Source organism: Nerophis ophidion, linkage group LG25, assembly GCF_033978795.1.
Source record: "Nerophis ophidion isolate RoL-2023_Sa linkage group LG25, RoL_Noph_v1.0, whole genome shotgun sequence".
NCBI classification, from domain to species: Eukaryota; Metazoa; Chordata; class Actinopteri; order Syngnathiformes; family Syngnathidae; genus Nerophis; species Nerophis ophidion.
In genome coordinates this window covers 15263016-15285924 of record NC_084635.1, presented here as the reverse complement: position 1 = coordinate 15285924, position 22909 = coordinate 15263016, and the positions used below count along the sequence as shown (strand labels likewise).

Genomic DNA, 22909 nt, shown 5'->3' with positions numbered 1-22909 from the left:
AAAGATCCCGAGCCCATGATCGAACTCAGGACCATCGTATTGTGAGGCACATGCACTAGCCCCTGTATCACCGTGCTGCCCCATAGTAGTCCCAAGTATAGTATTGATTGATTTAAACTTTTATTAGTACATTGCACAGTACAGTACATATTCTGTACAACTGACCACTAAATGGTAACACCCGAATAAGTTTTTCAACTTGTTTAAGTCGGGGTCCACGTTAATCAATACATGGTACTAAGTAGACCTAAGTATTCATTAAAAAGAAGGAAAACGTTTTTCCTTGTTTTTTTTAGCATGTTAGAAACAAACCAAAACATTTATGTTAACTGAGCTGCCCTATAGTAGTCCTATGTATAACAGGTCTAAGTATTCATTAAAAACAAGGAAAACGTTTTATTTATCAAGCATGTTGTAACATTACACACAGTTTGAACAGTAACACTGTGTGAATACAGTACAAAAAACAAAAATGCCTTATACTCCAATTTTGAATGAAGTGATTATTTGGTTTACCACTTGTGGGTACCCCTGTCATGCTTGCCCCTAAGTTTGTGTGTGTGTGTGTAAGATTTCTTATTTTTAGTTCCTGTCTGCGCTCTTATTTTGTCTGTTCCCTGTCTTTTTCCCTGAGTGCTGTGTCCCCTCAGCTGCGGCTGATTGGCACCTGGCCACACCTGGTGTCAATCAGCCCGATTCCTATTTAGACCTGTCTTCCCATCCAGTCAGTGCTGGAATATTGTCGTTGCCTACCTGTCGTGTCGTGTCAGTTCGTGTTGTGTCAATGCAGCGTTGCAGTAAGCTATCTTCGGTAGCTGTTTGTAGCTTACTGTCTTTTGTTCCCTGCTTGCAATTTTGTTTGTTCAAAGCCAAGTTTGTTATCCACCTCGTGCGCACTTTTTGTTTGTATCCTTTTGTTCTTGTTTTAGTATTTAAAGATTAAATCATGTTTACCTGCAACATGCCTGCCTCCTTCTCTGCATCTTGGGGTTCATCACCAACAAACTCTGACAACCCCAACCACAGTTTGAGAATCAATGGTCCATATTGTCTGGTAAAAAAAAAATGAATGTCATCAAGTATTTTGACAAGTTCACAAAAGAATATCAATGAAAAATACAAAAGCGCTTGTTAAGACATATTCTGAAAATTGTATCCAAATGTGTCCGTTACTTATGTTAATAACGGATTACGCAAATGGTTGCATTTCTTAATGAAGCAGAACATGCATTTGGAACACTGGCCCTGCCAACAAAGTGTCTTTTATTTTTTTTTCAGGAAGTTGGCAACCCCCCTTGTCATTGAGCTAGCAAAATGCTGTAAAAATGTCTAAGAAACATAAAAAAAAAAACCACACAAAGCAGCATTGAGCACAGTGGCTACGAACACTGGAGACGATCAGCCTGCGCACAATGACTGTGCTGCCAGCCAGAAAATGGCAGCGCTGCAAAGCAGACACTTTAGACCAGGGGTCACCAACCTTTTTGAAACCAAGAGCTACTTCTTGGGTACTGATTAATGCGGAGGGCTACCAGTTTGATACACACTTAAATAAATTGCCAGAAATGGACAATTTGCTCAATTTACCTTTAATAAATAAATCTATACATATAAAAAAAATGGGTATTTCTGTCGGTCATTTCGTCGTACATTTTTTTCCCTTTAACGGAAGGTTTTTTGTAGAGAATAATGATGAAAAAAAAACACTTAATCCGACGGATTAAAAGAGGAGAAAACACGAAAAAAATGAAAATTAAATTTTGAAACATAGTTTATCTTCAATTTCGTGTCTTTAGAGTTCAAAATTCAACCGAAAAAATTGAAGAGAAAAAACAGCTAATTCGAATCTTTTTGAAAAGATAAAAAAAAAAGAATTTATGGAACATCATTAGTAATTTTTCCTGATTAAGATTCATTTCAGAATTTTTATGACATGTTTTAAATAGGTTAAAATCGAATCTGCACTTTGTTAGAATATATAACAAATTGGACCAAGCTATACTTCTAACAAAGACGAATAATTATTTCTTCTATATTTTCCAGAACAAAAATTTTAAAAGAAATTTAAATGACTTTGAAATAAGATTTAAATTTCATTCTACAGATTTTCTTGATTTGCCAGAATATTTTTTTTGAATTTTAATCATAAGTTTGAAGAAATATTTCACAAATATTCTTCTTCGAAAAAACAGAAGCTAAAATGAAGAATTAAATTAAAATGTATTTATTATTCTTTACAATAAAAAAAAAATACTTGAACATTGATTTAAATTGTCAGGAAAGAAGAGGAAGGAATTTAAAAGGTAAAAATGTATATGTGTTTAAAAACCCTAAAATCATTTTTAAGGTTGTATTTTTCTCTAAAATGGTCTTTCTGAAAGTTATAAGAAACAAAGTAAAAAAAGAAATGAATTTATTCAAACAAGTGAAGACCAAGTCTTTAAAATATTTTCTTGGATTTTCAAATTCTGAGTTTTGTCTCTCTTAGAATTAAAAATGTCGAGCAAAGCGTGACCAGCTTGCAAGTAAATAAATACAATTTAAAAAATAGAGCCAGCTCACTGGTAAGTGCTGCTATTTGAGCTGTTTTTAGAACAGGCCAGCGGGCTACTCATCTGGTCCTTGCGGGCTACCTGGTGCCAGCGGGCACCGCGTTGGTGACCCCTGCTTTAGACTATAGCAGTGTTTTTCAACCACTGTGCCGCGGCACACTAGTGTACCGTGATATATTGTCTGGTGTGCCGTGGGAGATTATGCAATTTCACCTAAGTGGGTTAAAAGTATTTTTTGCAAACCAGTAATTATAATCCGCAAATGTGCCGTTGAGTGTCTGTGCTGTCTAGAGATTTTCGGAGTAACCGTGTAATACTCTTCCATATCAGTAGGTGGCAGCAGGTAGCTAATTGCTTTGTAGATGTCGGGAAAATGGTTTGTCGTGATCACAATATGCAGACAACAGCGGGAGGCAATGTGCAGGTAAAAATTTATGTAACGCTTAAACCAAAAATAAAAGGCATTGAAGCTTAGGGATGGCTATGCAAAACAAAGCTAAAACTGAACTGGCTGCAAAGTAAACAAAAACAGATTGCTGGACGACAGCAAAGACTTAGTGTGTGGAGCAGCAGATGGCGTCCACAAAGTACATCCGTACTTGACAACAACAAAATAGGAGAGCAAGACAAAAACTAAAACACTACACACAGGAAAACACCAAAAAACTCCAAACAAGTCAGGGTGTGATGTGACAGGTCGTCACAGCACACTTACTTTGAGACAAGAGCTATAGTGATGCATGCTTGGTTATGGTTTAAAGTCATATCCAACAATTGCGAGAACAACTTTTTATTGTCAATATCGGCTGCTGAGTTTCATTTTTTAATGTTTTCTGCTCGTGGTGTGCCTCGAAGTTTTCATTGAAAAAAATGTGCCTTGGCTTAGAAAAGGTTGAAAAAGACTCTACTATAGAACCAATCAAGTCAGTATGCAAAATGCTCAAAGCATTTTTGGGAAAGCGGAGTACAAACTAAACAGATCAGTCTATAAACATAAAGTAAATTACGCACCTTTTGCAGGAAGGACCTTCACCAGCAAGATTCCCTTCAGGCTTAAAATAGCACATTAATAACACAAATGGCGTACCATTAACACGGAAAAATGTTCAGAAAATTAGACAGGTTCTTTGTTAACATCAATCTATCCATTTTTTTACCATTTGTCCTTATCGGGATCGCGAGCGGGATCGAGCCAACATGAACTTGATATGTAATAAATACAGGCTGTTTGCAACTTTATTAAATAAATAGCAAAAACGCCACTGACTAGGTAATTTTATAATTAATGGTTTAACCAGTGATGGGCCTTGCGTTTCCCACCTAAGCCTTCAGTGATGTCCAACTTCTATGATTAACTCTCAAAATACCCTAATTAATGTCACCACTTGAGTATTGCTGGATAAATACTATACAGAAACACATTCACGCACGACCTTGCATTGAATCACCTCAACAGTGTACAAAACGAGTTATTTTCTGGCGCATTTAAAAATCTATTAAAACGCATCAGCAATTAAAACATATCTTATGTGGTACTGTCAAAATTAAAGTTGCAAAAAACATATGAAACGTAAAAAAATTAACAAATACAATATTTGAACTCACAATTTGTAGCACCCATTTGACGTCTTATAAGCCAGTGGTGCTGTCTCACAAGATGTAGTTTCTCTTTAAATATCCTTCTTGAAAATGGCCTTGCAAATATATATATCTGCCACATTATCGTTTCGTTCTCTTTCTTTGTGGGTCAACACTTCCTGCTAAGTTGCAACTTGGGATTGGATACTCACTTTGGAATGACAAGTGAGTATCCAATCACAGTGTTAACATCAGGCTACCTAGAAAGGCTACGGTCAACAACTTGTGATCTGATGGACTATTGCAACTGTTTATCAACTGTGTGTGTTCTCAAATTCACCCTCTATCGGTCCCGATGAGTATCCAATCACAGGATGCGTATATGTAACGTTCAGTGTAGGGTTAGCTAGAAGGCCTTACTGAAAACAACTCGTGATCTGATTGGCTATTGTCTATCAACTATATGTGCCCGTTCACTTACAGTGCACAAACATTGTTGATTCTGCAGCATGGCAACATAAGCTAGCTGAATTCTGATTGGATACAAAGTCTAACCTAAAAACAACAGCACTGGAAGGAGCATAGTATGACATGAAGGGAATATTAATATTTTTAGATATTTAGGGAAAGTAAATAAAAAACAAACGTTTATCTTTAATCATGATCATGATTTCTGGTTATGTTAGGCCAGCAGAGACGGCCTTGCTGGCTATGAAGGCACACTACTGGGTTTAACAGGACTAATATATTTTTTAAATGTCAAAATCATTCACAATAACTTATTACATTGAACATAAATTGCTCATTGATCTGTCTCATGACGGAGGGGGGGGGTCGCAGCTTACTGGAAAGTTTGTTCTCCCGGGATGCAAACAGACCTCTCCGGACAAGTGGTAGCAGATAGGAACATATTTAATAATCAATTAATCCTACACAGCAGAAATGACAGGAACCAAAACAAAAGGAACGTGTGCCGTTCGCACGAGAAGCTAAGGGAAAAAACTTAAGACATGAAACATGAAACTATGGACATGAAAACCTCACTAAACTATGGCATGAAACCAAGAGCATTAACTACGGTTTCGCATGAAATAAGCAAGACTTACTGAGGCAAGATAAGAGCATGAAACGAACAATGATGCCAGGCCGACTGACTGGCAAAAGCAGGCTTAAATAGTGCCTCTGATTAGTGACAGGTGAGCGTCCCGAACACCAGAGGCAGGTGAAAACAATAAGTAGCCATGGCAACCAAACCAAACTCAGGTGTAACAAACAGGAACTAAAAGAGTCCAAAACTAACAGAAAATACAAAAACATGATCATGACCAAAGATCTACCGAGGATTACGTTGTGGTTTGTGTTGTGGTTTGTGCAGCCCTTTGAGACACTAGTGAGGTAGGGCTATATAAATAATCATTGATTGTTTATTGAATCTGGATAAGTCGCAAAAATTTGAAATCAAACCCTTGTAGCATGTCGGAGATATTTATAAAACAATCTTGCCTTTTTTCATACTCACCGGAAACAAGCCGTTTGGAATTTGCCCCAGTGGTGAGGTCTTTCCCTTGGGGACGTTAGCGAATTATCCATGTATGGTACAGATTTAAAAAAAAAATGCTTTGCACGAGTCCCCCATTGTAGTTTACGCTGCAGTCAAAAATGTCTTTTTTTTTTTCCCCCTCTATCCTCTTGTTGTGGGGCAAACTGGCTTGTAGATGCACATGCATCCTCTGTTGCTGCCATTTCTAACACAACAGAGCGTATAGTTCATACGTAATCTGTCAGTAGGCTCGCTATGAAGGTGTTAAAAATTCCAACAAAGATGGCAGGGAAAAGACACCGTTGAAGTGGAGCCACATAAATAAGACCGCCCATAAAAGGCGCATCCTGAAAGAGGCTTGAAAACGGTCTGTAAAACATATTTGCAAAACTTTGAACCAAACAACCCTTATTAAGTGTTATGGAGACCACAACGAAGTGGCTTAAAAATCATAATGAACCCTATAAAACTAGGGCTGCTAAATGATTAAAATATTGAACCATGATAAATCACAGTTTGTCCCTGTTTAACTAATAATTAATCAGGATTAATCACATTAATATGTTTCAAACTTTATTAGGTGTACCTTTGAGACAAAAAAAATTAAATAGTTTTAATGGACAATTTGTTATATTTATGCAAATGTTTTTTATTAAACATTAAGCTTTTTTTTAACATCTCAACACAATAATGACATACATAAACACTCACAGGCTGATATTGCACAAAATATCTAATACAATGTTATACATGTTGACAAATGGTCAAGTCTTATTGTATTTCTTAGAATTGCCGCCGGGGCGCTAATTAATTTAAAACCTCTTCTCACTCCTGCGCTTACCAAAGGCATGCGGTAAAAGTAAACATGCGCTAATTATTTTAAAACCTCTTCTCACTCCGGCACTTATCAAAGGTATGCAGTAAAAATTTGAGTGTGATGTAAGCTTGGACCTTAAATCCTACTGAATAGCTCTTAATCTTCTTCCCTTTATGCGATTTCAAATTACCGGTATTGAAATCAGCCTCCTTCATTTTGAAAAGATGACAGGTGAAGTGTCACTCGTGACGTCACGAGTTTGACCAGGCGGTAATACTAAGCATGCGCTAATTATTTTGGGAAGCGAGTTTGACCCGGCAGTAATTCAAGGCAGGCGCATACTATATGCCCTGCGCCAATTCAAGGAAATACTGTATAAGGTGACACTGATGTGACTGTAATCATAAAAATGACAAAAAAGGCGCACTTAAAATCCTTTCCTTTTCGCAATAATCGATAATGTGCCTAATGTACGGAATAATTCTGGTTGTGCTTACCGACCTCGAAGCAATTTTATTGGGTACATATTGTAATAAGTGTGACCGGTAGATAGCAGTCACACATAAGAGATACGTGTAGACTGCAAAATGACGCCAGTAAACAACACCAAATCTTTAAATCTTCCATTGAAAATAAAGAACATTATACACAACAGTCAAAAATCCGTCAAAATGTTTCTGAATTACTTTGAAGCTTGATGGATTGTCGGCCCATTACGGCTACCATAGTCAGAGATACAAGTATTACTATGGTGTGTGCATAAGGACCGCACAATGGCACCCATTAGCAGACATATTATCAGGTATTTTGTTTCACAATATTATGCAAAACTAACTTTTTTTTTTCCTTCTAGTGCCTGCTGATCTGTATTTGAGATCTGCAGAAGTCCTGAAAACTTGCGCAAGTCCGCCACTGTAGCCCGTGCCGATGCCGTAGTCGATAAGCTTCTTCTGTTTCTCTATCTTCTTGTTATGGGGCATCCACCCTCTACTGTTGCCATTTCTAATATAAATTTACCGTAAAGTTGTAATTTATATCCTGCAATGGAAGCGCTAAAAACTACCAGATTAGTGAGTTTACATAATTCATCCAAGAAACTTTAGTTATAGAGAGTTCCGTTCGGATGTTTTCCATTGTGTATTGTTTGAATTGTGGTAGTCTGTGCATGCTTTTATTTCCTGTTGTTGAGACTATTGCATTGCCCGATTCTCTGGTCTTTTTAAATAGAATATTAATAATCTGCAAAAGCTCAAACACACACATGCTGAGGGCGGCACCACATTACTCCGACTTAAAGTATTTTAAACGTCTTAATGGAATTGCGCTTTCTTATCTATCTGACCTGCTTTTACCGTAGCAACCCTTGTGGATCCCAAGGTCCTCTGGCACCTTCCTTTTATCTTGACTAAATACCAGAACAAAGATCCATGCTGAGGCAGCATTTAGCCATTATGGCCCCCATCTGTGAAACAGCCTGCCGGAGAGCTTCTGGACCACAGAGACCATTTCAAAAACTAATCTGGCTCAATAATTTTAAACTCTTCTGAAGTTCTTATTTTTTAATATTATTTCCACATTTTATATTGCATGTGTTGCTATTATTACTACTATTATTCATGTTCTTTAAAGTTTGTTTTTGTTTACATTTTATTTTCCTTAAAAACTATAGATATATTTTTAGATGACAAATATTTAGCTATTCCCCAATCCCATACCATGTCTCGTTATTGTCAATAGTGGTGTGTGTGTTTTTCTTTCTTTCCTTTTAAAATGGTGTAAAGCACTTTGTGTTGCTTGTGTGTGAAACGTGCTGTATAAATAAAGTTTTCATTATCTATGTGCACATGGACACATTTAATCGGATTAATAGCCTAACCAGAGAAAAAATGTTTCATATAAACCCGCCATTCAAAATATTCACGCACGTTCGGATCAAAATTGTATTCCGATCGAGACAGGAGATGTATGCCAACTGTCCTTCGGATTGTAGTTCATGAAAACACATCTTCAAAAATTCAGGTTGGAATTATCCTTACTGCGCCTGTCTTTGATGTCAGATACACTTTGGTGATGAGGTGCACTAAATGTATTTGTCTCGGAAATAAGCGATTGTCTTGCAGCTGTTTCTCCCATTTAACATGTACAGACAAAGCATTTTCTCCTGTTGACTTTGTTGCTTTAAAACGACACTAGCAAAAACAAAAGTATGGTATGGGTCGATGTAACAATAAAAGAAGGATCCAGTTCTCGTCTAAACGAGCTGTTTCATTCACGACTTTACAGCAACTTAAAGTACTTACTGATAGCCTCAGACTCATACACAGAATGTCTTAACATGAAGACACACCGCAATTCATACATAATCACAACACTCAAAAAGAGAGGTAAAACAAAAGTAGTGAACAGAAGGAAAATAAATGATAAATAAATACTGCGATAATGTGGGACAAGCAGAAATGCACAAAGCCATGTTTGTTTACAGCGGACGCCTACTGCTTCTTCAGCACCTGCAGTGAGCAAACTCGTCCAAAAGATGGCGCCAAAGCACAAACAATAACAGACCATTCCTTTAACGTTACTTGCTGCGCATGTCAAGGTGAAGTATTCCGATTTAAGGTGTGATGCATGAAAATGCACGTTATAATCAGATCATTTTTTTCAAGGTCCATGTACACGGGAACATTCTAATCCGAATGAGAATCAAATTAAATATGTTCTGTCCATGTACACATGGCTATTGATCATATTTACCAACCCTCCCGAAATTCAGCGCCTGTCCCGAAAACCTCTCGGGACACATTTTTTCCCGAAAATCTCCCGAAATTCAGGCGTAGCTGGAGGCCACGCCCTCTCAGGCTCCATGCTTCCCGAGAGACGTGTCGACAGCCTGTTTTCACGTCCACTTTCCCACAATATAAACAGAGTGCCTGCCAAATGACGTTATAACTGTAGAATGATCGAGGGCGAATTCTTGGTTTCTTATGTGGGTTTCTCATTGACGACCTCCCAGCGCGGCAACAACACACAACAGCAGTCACGTTTTCTTCTACCGTAAAGCAGTTCGTCTACCGTAAACAGCAATGTTGTGACACTCTTGAATAGGACAATATTGCCATCTATTGTGCATGCACATGTGACAATAACATCTACGGCTTTTAGAGCAGTGGTTTTCAACCTTTTTTCAGAGATGTACCCCATGTGAACATGTTTTTAATTCAAGTAACCCCTAATCAGAGCAAAGCATTTTTGGTTGAAAAAAAAAAAAAAAAGATAAAGTAAAATACAGCACTATGTCATCAGTTTCTGATTTATAAAATTGTATAAGAGTGCGAAATATTGCTCATTTGTAGTGGTCTTTCTTGAACTATTTGGAAAAAAAGATATACAAATAACTAAAAACTTGTTGAAAAATAAACAAGTGTATCAATTATAAATAAAGATTTCTACACATAATGCGATGACGTGGTGACTTGTCCAGGGTGTACACCGCCTTCCGCCCGATTGTAGCTGAGATAGGCACCCCGCCCCCCCACATCCTGAAATTGGAGGTCTCAAGGTTGGCAAGTATGCTATTGATTGATTAAAATATTCCATTCTTTCTTGACTTTCTTTGCTCGTGGAAAATAAAACACAATTAACATATATGAAAATTAATATTTAATTGTGATTAATCCACATATATCCACAATAACACTGTAATTAATCTGATTTAAAATTATTGTTTCACAGCAATAGTTCACTCATGTTAATATCTATGTACAGTGGAACCTTGATTTACTAAATAAGTGGGAAAAAAAATATATATAGCACTTCTCACAGAGATATCTCACAAAGTGCTGCACATGTTTAAGATACAAATAGTACAATCACAACAAACATACAACATGATGCAACAACAAAAACATTTCAAAATGTAATAAATATGGTAAAAATAATATAAAAATAAAAAGTTAATAGTACAGGAAAACACACTTAAACAAATGTGTTATTTTGCTGTTGTTATGACCCGCTGCCCGGATCATACCATATTCTAGTTTTGTTCCGTTTTTGTACCACATTCTGTTGTTTGACTTCCTTAGTTCCTGATTTATCTGGTTACCATGGTTTCATATTAGTTTCACCTGCTACTCGCTTTCAACGCACACTGTTTTTGCTAATCACCATCTTGATTTAAGCCTGCCCTTTTTGTTCATTCTTCCTCGCATCCTAGTTAGCGTTTCATCCAGTTTGCGTTTCACTACTGTAACGATTCGTATTCCATGTTTCTACTTGCTAGCTTTCGCGCTATGCATTTGTTTACCTTTCGCTCTCATGCTAGTAGTTTTTGTTTTGCCTTTTTTGCCTTGTGTAAGTTTGTCGGTTATTTCCCGAGCTCCCATGCTAGCGCTTTTGTTTTTTTCTGCCTAGTACCAGTTCTGTTTTATTTATTGAATACATCTTAATTTGTTTACCGTACGCTGTGTTCGTTGCCCGACTGCATCCTTGAAAAAATGCCTCCGCTACACAATGCCAAGCAATTGTTATAACTGGCTTTTAAAGAAATACATCCATAATTTGCTCCTAGACATGGTTTGTTCATAGAAAAGTTTGTATACTGAAGCAAATTTCTCCTTAAGAAGCAATGTAAACATGAATAATGGGTTTCAGCTTCTAAAAAAATTCATAATTTAGTAACAATTTGTACACAATAAACAAGTGCTATACAGTATTGTATAGCAAACAAACAAAACATGGGGGTAATGTATCAACTTTTTATTTAATAACAAAGCCGAAACAACAAACTGTTTTTTACCTTATATTCAGCCGCCCTGCCGACACACACAGACATTGTCACTAGCCCTCTAGTGCACTCGTATAGTAACACAACTCTTTAACTTTTACAGAAATCATTTAGTACCACAAGGATTAGTATTTATAATGTAATCCACTTTATTATGTCAATTAATCTTCTTGGTGTGATGCAGAAGGGAGAGGAGGAGGCGCAGTTTCAACAAAGCTGTAGATTATTTCTGAACGTTTTAAACCACACATCCCTTGCCATTCAGCAAGAAAATCTACAAAAAATGAAAAAAAAAGGCTGAAAACATTTAAAAATCACACAAGTTAGGAGACTGATCAGCCTGCCCCCAATGACTGTGCTGCCGGGCACAAAATGGCTGGATAGATACTTTTGCACAGCAAAGCATTTTTTTTATTTGGTCTGTAGATCGTAAATCAAAAAGTTTGAACAATGAGTGGTTCTTAAAGGGGAACATTATCAGCAGACCTATGTAAGTGTCAATATATACCTTGATGTTGCAAAAAAAAGACCATACATTTTTTAACCGATTTCCGAACTCTAAATTGGTGAATTTTGGCGAATTAAACGCCTTTCTATTATTTACTCTCGGAGCAATGATGTCAAAACGTGACGTCACCTAGGTAGTCAACGCCATTTTCTCAAACACATTACATGCAGCAAGTCCAATCAGCTCTGTTATTTTCCCTTTTTTTCGACTGTTTTTCGATACTTTGGAGACATCATGCTTCGTCGGTGTGTTGTCGGAGGGTGTAACAACACGATCAGGGACGGATTCAAGTTGATTTACGTAGAATGTGCATCTATTGGCAGGACATGCTAATCGATGCTAATATGCTATTTAGGCTAGCTGTAGTACACATTGCATTGTTATGCCTCATTTGTAGCTATATTTGCATCCAGCCTTTCCCTCTATCCACATTTAATGCCAAACAAATACTTACCAATCAACGGATTTAAGTTGCTCCAGTGTCAAGAGGTGCGAAAGTCCCTCGTTTGGTCCGCACATTTTACCGGCGATGCTACGACAGACATGGCACAGAGATGAATGGATACCCTGCGACACTCAAAGCAGAAGCATTTCCAACGATAAAGTCAACAAAATCACAAAGGTGAGTTTTGTTGATGTTATTGACTTATGTACTAATCAGACATATTTGGTCGCGTCATGACTGCCAGCTAATCGATCGTTTGGTCTGCACTTTTTACCGGCGATGTTAAGGCAGACATGGCGGAATAGCGTCAATAGCTATTCGCTCAATTTTATTTTCGCTATCTGCCTCCATACTCCAACCAACCGTTTTAATAAATGCGTAATCTGTTGAATCGCTTAAGCCGCTGAAATCCGAGTCTGAATCCGAGCTAATGTCGCTATATCTTGCTTTGCTATCCGCCTGGATAGCATGTATATCACTGGATGACGTCACAGGAAAATGGACGGTGGCTTCACAGAAGGCAAAAATCAGGCACTTTAAAGCCTTTTTTCGGGATATTCTATGATGGGTAAAATTTTGAAAAATAAAATAAGCCACTGGACACTGATTTTTATTGGTTTTAACCCTTCTGAAATTGTGATAATGTTCCCCTTTAAGTCCAGGTTCCATTGTAGCTTATTATTAGTTTGGATTGTGTGATCTGTTAAACGAGAAGTCCAGTACCAGTACCAGTACCGGTGCCATAGTTATTTCTAGTACGAGTGCCATAGTTATTTCAGAATATACAGACATTAGGGTAATTTTTTGTGTTTAATTCGAATACAAAGAAGAAACTTTTCCATGACGTCTTTGCAAGAAATGATGCACATTAAGAAGTGAAGATACATAAGATGACCACAAATAGATTTCAGGGAATCTAATGTACAGTACATAGCGTACGCAATTTTATGCAAGCGGAGGTCATTATGCATTCTGTAGTTAGGACTGGATGGTCTAGCTGCAAGGGTATGAGGTAACATACAAAGCCCACGTTTGTGTTCCACTGTTAATACCCTGATTAGGTTGTGGTTGGAACATGATGAATAGCTCAAGTTAGACTTGAGACTTTTGCAATAAGAGAAGGTTGTGGCAATGGGGTTTTTCCTGCTGAGTTGAAAAATATAAATCCAGTTTTGCAAGTTCCCACAGTAACAAAATCTGACACATATTCACAATATTCGATGTTTCTAAAGTTCATTCCTAGGAAACTTGTTGAATGACTTTCCCTATGTGTAGATGTGGACCTCCTTCTCGCATAGCAGCAGTCCCCTCCTACTTCCCCGAGACATAGGCAGGCACTTTAACTAGGAGTTGCAGTCAATCAGAGTGGGATCTTTAACTGTGCTTTCCACGGGGTCTCTTCGCCTCAGCCCACCACATACACACTCACTGCAGTCATGCATGCCTGCATAGGCCGACATATGGAGTACTACTTCCTTCTGCTCTGGATCTGCAGCCAGCTGCTAGGTGAGTGAAAGGTGTATAGGTCTGGATCTACTTTGACAACCATGCATGTGCATATAGTGTACTTGTACAGTTATGCAATATGATAAAGTTCACATACTTTTTTTTGTATTAGAGATGTTACTGCGGTACATGTTGAATAATTCAAACCGAGCTGAATGAACCACTGTGGGAGTAACATCCCGACATATTGACCTTGTGTCACTGCGGAGTGTGGAGACAGATTCAAGTACTTTGACAGTTTCACACCGATAGAGGTCTCATTAGAAGCAGGCGATTCAAAAAGAAAGTTGATGCCATCTTCTCACAGTCAAGTTTCCAACGACTTTAGGAGATTGGGTTCTCAGCCAGAAGTGCGGTCAATCATGGGTGAAGTCACCAGAGCAGAGACAGTGTGAAAAACTATTACATTGTCAACCACACGCTGTAGCATCTTGGATCTGACAAATGTCCCAAACTACTTTTGACTTTAAAAGACAGGATCTCTATGCAGTGCACTTATTTGACTACATATCCATACTTTGTACACACCCGGTGATGCATCATCCCATCTCTGCTGATAGAACAACATTCTTTATCCGTCAAACAGCTCTAATTCCAACAGTTAGTAGCCAGCACAAAACCATAGGAATCTCTAGTCTAAATATTAAGCTTGAATATGTGGGAAGTAGTAACAGGAATTGTGCCAAAAGGGAGGGAGACTCCGACCTTGGAGAGGAGATGATGCTGTTTGTTGTGGGAGGATGTTTTTTTGTCTCAGAGGTATTCATCAAATGAGAAAGGGCTGCTTGTGTTTTTGTCACTGTTTGTTTATTCTGGGGACTCAAATATGATGATCTCATTTGACATCTTTATGAGTTGGGAGATTCCTTATCATTAAATTGTCAGGATCTGACTTGTATGGTGTGCGGAATGTAGAAGGTCAGGCACACTTTTCTAGCAAATATATTTCTCAGATTTAACTCACTTTTAGATTTAGGATTTAGATTTAATATTTATTTTAGATTTAAGATTTTGTTTTAGATTTAGAGCTCACATTTAGATTTAGATCTAGATTTAAGATTCAGGTATAGCTCGGTAGGTAGAGTGGCCGTGCCTGCAACTTGAGGGTTGCAGGTTCGATTCCCGCTTCCGCCATCCTAGTCACTGCCGTTGTGTCCTTGGGCAAGACACTTTACCCACGTGCTCCCAGTGCCACCCACACTGGTTTAAATGTTACTTAGATATTGGGTTTCACTATGTAAAGCGCTTTGAGTCACTAGAGAAAAGCGCTATATAAAAAAATATATATATATATTTAAGATTTAGGTTTAGATTGAACATTTAGCGCTCAAATCTAGATTTAACATTTAGCACTCACATTTAGATATAGATTTAGATTTAACATTTAGGTTTAGATTTAACATTTAATTTTAGATGTAATATTTAGTTTTAGATTTAACATTTAGATCTTGATTGAAGATTTAGGTATGTATTTAAGATTTAGGTTTAGATTGAACATTTAGCACTCAAATTTAGATTTAAGATTTAAATTTAACATTTAGCACTCACATGTAGATATAGATTTAGATTTAACATTTAGCGCTCACATTTAGACGGATTTAGATTTAACATTTAGGTTTAGATTCAACATTTAATTTTAAGATGTAAGATTTAGTTTTAGATTTAACATTTAGTGTTCACATTTAGATTTAAGATTTTGATTTAACATTCAGAGCTCACATTTACATTTAGATGTAGATTCAAGATTTAGATTTAGATTGACCATTTAGCGCTCGAGTTTAGATTCAAGATTTAGATTCAGCATTTACCGCTCACATTTAGATATAAATTTAGATTTAAGATTTAGGTTTAGATTTAAGATTTAGTTTTAGATTTAAGATTTGGTTTTAGATTTAACATTTAACACTCACATTCAGATTTAGATCTAGATTCAAGATTTAGGTATATATTTAAGATTTAGGTTTAGATTGAACATTTAGCGCTCAAATTTAGATATACATTTAGATTTAGCGCTCACATTGAGATATAGATTTAACATTTAGGACTAGATTTAACATTTAATTTTAGATGTAATATTTAGTTTTATATTTAACATTTAGTGTTCACATTTAGATTCAAGATTTTTATTAACATTTAGCGCTCACATTTAGATTTATATTTAGATTTAGGTATATATTTAAGATGTAAGTTTAGCTTGAACATTTAGCGCTCAAATTTAGATTCAAAATTTAGATATAGCATTTAGCTCTCATGTTTAGATTTAGCATTTACCGCTCATATTTAGATATAGATTTAGATTTAGCATTGAGGTTTAGATTCAAGATTTATTTTAGATTCAAGATTTAGTTTTAGATCTAACATTTAGCACTCACATTTAGATTTAGATCTAGATTCAAAATTTAGGTATATATTTAAGATTTAGGTTTAGGTTTTACATTTAGCGCTTACATTTAGATATAGATTTAGATTTAACATTTAGGTTTAGATTTAACATTTAATTTTAGATGTAAGATTTAGTTTTAGATTCAACATTTAGTGTTCACATTTAGATTTAAGATTTTGATTTAACATTTAGCGCTCACATTTAGATTTGGATCTATATTCAAGATTTAGGTATATAAGATTTAGGTTTAGATTGAACATTTAGCCCTCAAATTTAGATTCAAGATTTAGATTTAGCATTTAGCGCTCAAGTTTAGATATGGATTTAGATTTACCGTTTACCGCTCACATTTAGATATAGATTTAGGTTTTAGATTTAAGATTTGGTTTTAGATTTAACATTTAGCACTCACATTCAGATTTAGATTTAGATTCAAGATTTAGCTATATATTTAAGATTTAGGTTTAGATTGAACATTTAGCGCTCACATTTAGATATAGATTTGAATTTAACATTTAGGATTGGATTAAACATTTAATTTTAGATGTAATTAGTTTTATATTTAACATTTAGTGTTCACATTTAGATTCAACATTTGTATTAACATTTAGCGCTCACATTTAGATTTATATCTAGATTTAAGATATAGGTATATATATAAGATGTAGGTTTAGCTTGAACATTTAGCGCTCAAATTTAGATATAGATTTAGATTTAACATTTAGCGCTCACATTTAGATATAGATTTGAATTTAACATTTAGGATTGGATTAAACATTTAATTTTAGATGTAATTAGTTTTATATTTAACATTTAGTGTTCACATTTAGATTCAACATTTGTATTAACATTTAGCGCTCACATTTAGATTTATATCTAGATTTAAGATATAGGTATATATTTAAGATGTAGGTTTAGCTTGAACATTTAGCGCTCAAATTTAGATTCAAGATTTAGATTTAATATTTAGCTCTAACGTTTAGATATAGGTTTAGATTTAGCATTTACCGCTCACATTTAGATATAGATTTAGCATTTAGGTCTGGATTCAAGATTTGATTTTAGATTCAAGATTTAGTTTTAGATTTAACGTTTAGCACTCACATTTAGATTTAGATCTAGATTCAAGATTTAGGTATATATTTTAACTAATATTATTGTAGCATCAAACTCGTACTTGAAAGACACTGCCAGTTAGGGATGTATCCCATGTACCGGTACTTTCGGGCACCGGTTCCTTTTTGGGTCGGTCCAGGAAGACCGTTAAGATTCTGGACCAATGATACTGCTATCTGTATTTTTCATCGTCATTATGACACACTTTAACATTGACTTTAAGTGCCACTACTACATGGTAGGCACGGGTAGATAATAATCGGCTTGTAATAATCACAAATAAAGCGGCAACACCACACTAAAGTTCGTAACGCAAAAATATTTCCTCCAAGTCCCCAAAGTCAGCATCAGCAGTACAAAACATAGAAAATGTGCAAAAAAAACGATTGAATTGTGTTGAAATGTTGATAATGTTGAATTCCGGGGGTTCGTAAATGCAACCTCGACCGACATTACTGTCATTTGTGGATAATGATGAATGTGTTGTTGTTGTGAGTAGTAAGGCTTGCTATTGTCATTTTACAGGACCCATAGGACCCACTAACACATTCTCTTCAAGTCTTTTTTTTTTTGGTCCTGGAAGTCAATTCCCATAGTATGAGTTAGTTTTTCAGTGATGGGTAGATAACTAACTGTACTTGGAACGCCCCCTTTCCATCACCAGACTCAATATGTCACCCCCTCTTGGTGCAACATCATCTACAGAACTGGAGCCCATTTCTCCGCATAGACAGTTTTACATGCTTTTATCTGCACTATCGTTTTTGTTACAAACGGCGGGGGAATGAGGCGACACGGCTGGAATCAGTTCAATAGGTTTATTGAAAGTGATAAATTGGTGGGATGTGTATGCTACTCTAAGTGAAAGGTGCAAGACAATGTGTAGATTTAACCATGTAGGTGTTATCAGAGTTTGTTTTGTGTGCGTCTTGGATGGATCCTTCGTCAGACCAAAGAGGCAAGGCGAGAAGGCAGTCCGTGGGCAGGGAAGCAACGAGGTCAGTGTCCAAGCAGGGGTCGAGGATCGAGGGAGGCAGTCTGGAATCGAGACACACAGCTTGATCACGGGAAACAGGGAAAGCACTACTGGAAACACAAAGGACATAAGACACTGGAACAGGGAAAGCAGAGAGAGAGAGCAAGTACGCGGGAGGGAAAACAGAGACGGGGTACTTACTGCAAAAGTGACCTACGTTCCGGCACTGGATCTTTGGGTCCACTGGTCTTTATGCTGCCTGACCTCTTCAGACCCAGGTGTGCTGATTGACAATTGCCTGCAGCCTTTTAAGCGCGTGGCCGCGATGCGTGCAGACGAACAGGGGCATATCCCGGCGGGCTTCTTGCAGACGTGCCGGCAGATGACGTGGGATTGTGCACGCGCCATGACAATTTTGATCACTTAATTGCATATTTGTGTTGTCCTCCTCCATGATTATTTCAAAACTGGTTAACATTTAAAGGCAAAAAGTAACAAAGAAATCATCATTTCCAGACTTCCCTGCTCTTCCATAGACCCCAAGGCCTGTGTTTGCTCATGCTCGTTCAGCGTTTTCTCAAGCATCCCGAGGAAAACATCAGTAGAAGAGGACACAAAATAGAATACTAGCGGCTTGTCTTCTTTTTCTCCCGTTTTTGAGCACCTTGTCTGCTCCTTTTTCTGCATTTTTCCGCTCAGTTTTTGTCCCCTCAAAGGTTCTCCTGATTTTTTGGATCGCATTTGGCTTAAGTGTTGTTTTTCTTTCTAAACTCCGACATAACTTTTTTTTCTTTGAAGTCAGAAACATCAAAATGATCGCTGCAAATGACACATTTTAACTGCAGAGGTCCATACTTTCCTTATATCCCATGATTTGGAAATGAATGCAAGCTGACAACCTGCAACAATGCATCTTGCAGCCATATTTGATAATTCATGCAAATTCCGCGTTGAAACAACAGGATTTGGGATGAAAATGCTGCCAAAACACAATATGAAATTGCCTCCAATCTCCCATAAGTAACGTCAGCAGGCTGACGCGGGGCCGGCCCACAATGCGACGCTAAAAGCCAGCGTTCCAGATTGTCTCGAAACTCTTTCGAAAACAAGCCTGAAATCACTACGGTGTCTATTTTAGGGGACATTTTTTCCTATAGACATCATTTCTTGGTCCAGTATTAAGGAAAAAGTGCCAATGTTGTCAACTTCAGAGGAGCCCTTTGAGGTCGGCAATAAAGTTTAAAAAGTACATCATACGCTGTCTGCTTCTCTCAGGACACTATGTTGCTTTCTGTCAAAGTTAGTTGATGACGAACCCCAATATGCAGAGAAAGAGTCAGGCATTGAGTAAGGAAACATGGTTTAATACAAATAATAGAACAAGAACAAACAAAGCGCGCACGAGGCGGAAAACAAACTAAGAGAGCTTAGCATGGAAGCTAACAAAAACAAAAAGGCCTAGCGGGGAAGCTAACAGGTATCGATCAGGAAAAAGAAGTCGTACATGAAATATGAAAACAAACTTGGAAGCAGGGAAAAAAAGACAGTAAACTAAAAAACGCAATTAATTAAAGCTTACCCCAACGCTGCATTGACAAAACACGACACGACAGGTAGCAACGACAAGAGCGCCGTCGACATGACAATAATCCAGCAACTGACTGGAGGACAAACACACGACAGGTAGCAACGACAAGAGCGACATCGACATGACAATAATCCAGCAACTGACTGGAGGACAAAAACAGACTCAAATAGAAAATGGGCTGATTGACACCAGGTGTGGCTAGCTGCCAATCAGCCGCAGCTAAGGGGAAAACAGCACACAGGGGGAAAAAAACTGGAAACAGCCAAAGTAAGGGCGCTGACAGGAACTAAAAATAGGAAACACTAAACACACACAGAGGAAAAACTAAAACACAAACAAGCCCGACCCTTTCAAGACGTTACTTGCACAATACCACAGCCAGACATTTGTTGAAAGTTCTTCAGTCTGCAGTTATTTAGCACCGAAATGAAGAATTTATATCGTCTTCTTTTTATTTCTTGGTCTGGTTACCAGTGTTAACGTTTGCACCTGTGCCATTATGGAACCGGATTTCGTTGCCCATCCCTACTCCAGACAGAAATGGACCATCTTGGTGTGACGTCAGACCACATACTTCCAGGAATTTGGCACCGCTGCTCTGTTGTTTTCCCCGACCCTGCTTAACAAGCAAGTGTGCTTCCAACGCTTCTGCCTCCGTGCACGTGTCTGTTTGGCGTATTTCAAAGTGTTTATTGCTGTTTTCAGTTCTGAATGAATTGCAATTGTCAAATCGCCCAATAGGGAGCTGCTATGTGCCTTTATGGACTTTATTTACAACCATTTTAATTTGGCCTTTTTTTTATTGATTTATCCGAGAAACTCGGCTCTCTTTGATCTTTTTTTTTTTCTCACTATTCTAACCATTACATTGAAGCCGTAAAATGTCTGAATAACAAACATTGTTTGGAAGTAATCTCCAACCATAACATCGTACTATGGGATGTGTGACGGTACAATGTAGTGTGTGTTCTGATGGTTACACAGTGTTTTGACCTATGAATGAAAGACATTGGTGTTTGATAATGTGTTGCCATAGGAACCGGCGTCAGATGCCTTGAGAGCCTTTTACTGGTTCACAGGGTTAACAGCCTGTTAAGCAGAGCACAGTTGGCTGTTGTGCGTAACGAACATCTGGTTTCGGATACGGCATTTCTCACAGTGTTTACGTTGGCATGGCCTAATCGTAATATGAGGTGCCAAGGTGTTTAATAACAAAAGTATCGTTCCACTGTTAAGTGTTTTTTTCCAGGAAAAAACATTGAAATCGAAAACCCGGTGGATCAATGGAAAACACTGCACACTGTAGATTTGGAGATTCCATTAGGATGGAAACTAATTTTGTCTTGGCCTTATTTCATTGGAACCTTGTCATTTTTTTATTGTTTGTTTGAAATGATACTGATTATAATCCCTCAAGAGGAAATTCAATTGACACTCTGCAGTATACAACACAGAATCAGACCACACACAGGCATGCAAGGAGTGAGGGAGCGCATAAACAAAGATCACCCTGGTGCCTTGCTCAAGCTGCTCGACAATAGCATCTCATTTGACTTTTAGATTAATTTAAGTATCTATTTGCTATATTTTTATAATTAAAAATGTGTTGCTTAGAGATGCTCGGGTCCTGATAATGATATTGGATCTGGTCGTTATTGGCTTTTTTTGAAAATTGATCGTAGTTTGGCAGATGAACCCAGCAGATATTTACCCCAGCTGTGCTCCTGTGTTTACATGACTGAAGATTGGACTCACCTGAAAGATTCCTTCAAAAGAGAAGAGCGTTCAGGGAGACAAAATGATATACAGTATGCGGATTCATTGTTGTACACACTTAGGACACTGCAAAAAGTCAGTGTTCAAAAACAAGAAAAAAAAATACAAAAATGAGGGGTATTTTATTTGAACTACCGTATTTCCTTGAATTTCCGACGGGGCGCTAATTAGTTTAAAACATCTTCACGCTCCGGCGCTTACAAAAGGCATGTGGTAAATTTAGGCCTGCGCTTATAATTGTAAGTGTGATGTAAGGATACCATCATGAAAAGCACATTTAATTAAAAAAACGTAATCATGGTCTTACCTTTACTTATAAATGAAGTCCATGCGCAGCTCCTTCTGATCAAAACCATCGATAACATGTTTATAGAAGTCTTCCTTATCTTTCTTCAGTTTTAAAAGTCTCTGTCTCGATGGAGATCTTCCCTTATTACCTCCTGCTTCGATTGAAAGTCCAGTTTAGAAAACTGTTTTATTTTAGATATGTAATCCTCCATGTTAAAAGTGCAAGCGGGAGGAAAAAATAAATGATCGCGGCTCACTCTTGCTGCTTGTTGTCATTTCTTTTGCAGCTGAGTTGTCGCAAGAAGGATCACTAGCCCCCTCTACCACCAGGAGGCGGGAGTCATTTAATGACTCAATATTGACACACGCAGCTACGGTAAATTAATAAAACATAGCTGCTTACTGTTCTTTTTAGCATATTCAATAGCTTGAACCTGAAATTCTACCGAATAGCTCTTAATCTTCTCCCTTTTATGCGATTTCAAATTATTGAAATCAGCCTCCTCCATTTTGAAAATGATGACAGGTGAAGTGTCACTCGTGACGTGACGAGTTTGACCCGGCGGAAATTCTAGACATGCACTAATAAAAATAAGATTTTGCGAAACGAGTTTGACCCGGTGTTAATCCTGAGCCAGCGGTAATACTAAGCATGCGCTAATTATTTTACAAAAACGAGTTTGACCCGGCAGTAATTGTAGGCAGGCGCATACTATATGCCCGGCGGCAATTCAAGGAAATACACTGCAAAAAGTCAGTGTTCAAAAACAAGAAAAAAAAATTACAAAAATGAGGGGTATTTTACTTAAACTAGGCAAAATTATCTGCCAATAGAACAAGAAAATTTGGCTTGTCAAGACTTTTCAAAACAAGTAAAATTAGCTAATTTCAATGAACCCAAAAATACCTTAAAATAAGTATATTCTCACTAATAACAGGTGTACTACTATACGAGTACGTATTTTCTATTGTTTCATTGAAAATAAAACGGCAGTCTATTTGGCTGTCATCTGTTTTAATATGAGAAACAATTGTGTCAAAGTCATGATTTTGTTT

At 37.3% G+C, this 22909-nt stretch overlaps 1 protein-coding gene across 3 annotated transcripts in view; it reads left to right on the top strand.

The window, feature by feature from the left end:
• Positions 1-22909, top strand: part of itga11a (integrin, alpha 11a) — a 310434-nt gene that overhangs the window by 66015 nt on the left and 221510 nt on the right. Inside the window, exon 1 of one of the 3 annotated variants that reach the window (XM_061887055.1) lies at positions 13576-13726. The exons of the other annotated variants lie outside the window; for them this stretch is intronic. Within the exon in view, the coding sequence (XP_061743039.1) occupies positions 13657-13726 (70 nt within the window). The 5' untranslated portion in view covers positions 13576-13656. Of the gene's footprint in view, positions 1-13575; positions 13727-22909 lie in introns of those variants that run through there. 3 annotated transcript variants of the gene reach the window in all.